The sequence below is a fragment of the Homarus americanus genome, unplaced genomic scaffold (genome assembly GCF_018991925.1).
Source record: "Homarus americanus isolate GMGI-L3 unplaced genomic scaffold, GMGI_Hamer_2.0 scaffold56009, whole genome shotgun sequence".
Taxonomy (NCBI): Eukaryota; Metazoa; Arthropoda; class Malacostraca; order Decapoda; family Nephropidae; genus Homarus; species Homarus americanus.
The window spans coordinates 532,635-535,435 of NW_024739542.1; the positions used below are offsets into that span (position 1 = coordinate 532,635).

Below are 2,801 nucleotides of genomic sequence, written 5' to 3' on the forward strand. Positions count from 1 at the left end.
AAAGTAAATTACCTGGACTATTTGGTGTGTAAATCGTGAAGGTAATTGATCGATTGATATATTTTAAGTAACACCGATATCACGTCGTTACACCAGACTTGGACACTGTTTGTTAATGTCACAGCGTCAGTAGCCAGTCACTGGGGAGAGTCATCTGATGCATCAGCAGCCAGATCTGAAATTGCCAATTTGCTCGGAAATCATATCAGATGGGTAGACAGTATATCTATTAGTCAATACTCCGAGCACCATGGCGGAACCCAGCGTGGAGGGGCAGGGTGGGGGGGGCAGTTTATTCGTACTTATATGATACCGAAGCTCAAAACTTTCATAAATAATACCAAAAGATTTCCTGGTCGTTTCATCCTCAGTGGACGGGAAATTTGAAACAAGAGCACATCCAACCTTAACGTGAAAGACTAAAGGTAGAAAAGATGGAAGAGAATATATGAAGACGGAAAAGTAAATAAGACGTAACGTGGCAGTAACAAACTTTACCGTGAATTATTAATGCTAATTCAAGTCTGTATGTTAGTGTGGACGTAAAGTACTAAGTTCTTATATCCAGGCGTGAGGAGGATGACGGTGTAGCCCGGAGGATGACGGTGTAACCTGGAGGGTGACGGTGTAGCCCGGAGGGTGACGGTGTAGCCCGGAGGGTGACGGTGTAGCCTGGAGGGTGACGGTGTAGCCTGGAGGGTGACGGTGTAGCCTGGAGGATGACGGAGTAACCTGGAGGGTGACGGTAGTCGAGGAAGATGGTGTAGCTTGGAGGATGACGGTGTAATTCCGGAGGTGACGGTGTAGCCTGGAGGATGATGGTAGTTTGAGGGTGATGGTAACTGGAGGTGACGGTGTAGTTTGAGGGTGACGGTAGTTTGAGGGTGACGGTGTAGCCTGGAGGATGACGGTAGTTTGAGGGTGACGGTGTAATTCTGGAGGATGACGGTGGAAGTTTGGAGGATGACGGTGTACCTGGAGGATGACGGTGAAGCCTTGGAGGATGACGGTGTAATTCTGGAGGATGACGGTAAAGCTCAGAGGGTGACGGTAGTTTGAAGATGATGCAGGTAGCCCGGAGGATGGCTTGGTAGCTCTGAGGATGACGGTGTAGGCTCGAAGGGGTGACGGTGTAGCTTCTTGGAGGGTGACGGTGTAGCCTGGAGGGTGACGCAGAGCCTGGAGGGTGACGGTGTAGCCTGGAGGATGACGGTGTAGCTCTGAGGGTGACGGTGGTGTAACCTGGAGGATGAGACGGTAGCCTGGAGGATGACGGTAACCTGGAGGATGACGGTAGCCTGGAGGATGACGGTGTATAACCTGGAGGATGACGGGAAGCCTGGAGGGGTGGGATGGGTGTAGCTTGGGAATGATGACGGTGTAGCTCCGGAGGATGACGGTGTAGCCTGGAGGATGACGGTGTAGCCTGAAGGGTGACGGTGTAGCCTGGAGGGTGACGGTGTAGGCTGAAGGGTGACGGTGTAGCCTGGAGGATGACGGTGTAGCCTGGAGGATGACGGTGTAGCCTGGAGGGTGACGGTGTAGCCTGGAACATGACGGTGTAGCCTGGAGGATGAGGTGTAGCCTGAAGGGTGACGGTGTAGCCTGGAGGGTGACGGTGTAGGCTGAAGGGTGACGGTGTAGCCTGGAGGATGACGGTGTAGCCTGGAGGATGACGGTGTAGCCTGGAGGGTGACGGTGTAGCCTGGAACATGACGGTGTAGCCTGGAGGATGATAGAATGGCTCTCGGTGGCAGGAAGAGACTTCAGCAAGTATTCCGGAGTGTTTCTCAGAATTCGCTGTTTTAAGTGAGCATATTTACTCCTCAAGGGTAACAATATTAAGTAGTGTTTTACGTCGTTTTCAACCCGAGTGCAATGTTTCTGCTGGAAGAGACTATGAAATATTAAAATTGTCACAACATACATTCATGCAGTCCAATTACTTAATTTTTTGTGGCTGCCAAAGTATACATTCCTCTTCTATTACAGTGTTATGTTATTATTTTGCGACAGCTTCTACAAAGTATCTTTACCCACAATAAATTACAAACAACGAACAATTCTGAGATACATTAATAAAAATAAAGAATATCACTCGTGTTGAAACAGAAACAAGACATAAAGGTAAAAGAAGCACGTGTTTCCCAGTGAGTGAGATACAAGATGTCACAGTAACAACGACATAGGACACACCTTGAGATTATTGGTGTGGGTTGCAGCTCCATGATGTCTAGGAACAGAACACCAATGGGGTCAAGGGGTAGGCAGACACACTGGGGATGTTGTGTTGGTGGAATTGATGACAGACTTCTATCGTGTGACCACAGAATGGAAGGTGTGGTGGTGGTGGGTGATCACCGACCCCCCCCCCCAAGCAATTTCCATGCACCCTTCCTCTAACCTTTCGTCAGTCCTCTTTCTCTCAGTGTCCATCGTAGTAAGACACCTTGCCTCCCTACCCCCTTACTCCCCTTCCTCAACCCCCATCACCCCTGGTGCTGTCATATCAGCAGCGTGAGTGCCATAACTCAGGGTTGAGCGAGGCACCAGTGCTACTATAACTCAGGGCTGAGCCAGGCACCACTGACACCATAGAGGACCAGGAGAGTAATAGCACCCTAGACGAGGCTTAAATATGGCGGTACCTTAAATCACCTTGCCAACCATAATAGTAACGATTGATAACAGTATGACAACACAGATTAACATCCATCCTCATTCACTCGGACAGATTACCATCATATTACCTATTTCTTAAGAAAAAACTAATCTTACTAATGTTCAAACGTCACCTTAAT

At 48.9% G+C, this 2,801-nt stretch overlaps 1 protein-coding gene across 1 annotated transcript; it reads right to left on the reverse strand.

The window, feature by feature from the left end:
- Positions 1 to 558: 558 nt before the first annotated feature.
- Positions 559 to 2,228, reverse strand: LOC121874804 (adhesive plaque matrix protein-like). Its single transcript, XM_042379091.1, has 2 exons — positions 2,197 to 2,228; positions 559 to 1,705 (listed from the first exon to the last, which is right to left on the reverse strand). The coding sequence occupies exons 1-2, from the start codon at positions 2,226 to 2,228 to the stop codon at positions 559 to 561; spliced, it is 1,179 nt and encodes a 392-aa protein (XP_042235025.1).
- Between the last annotated feature and the right edge of the window lie 573 nt (positions 2,229 to 2,801).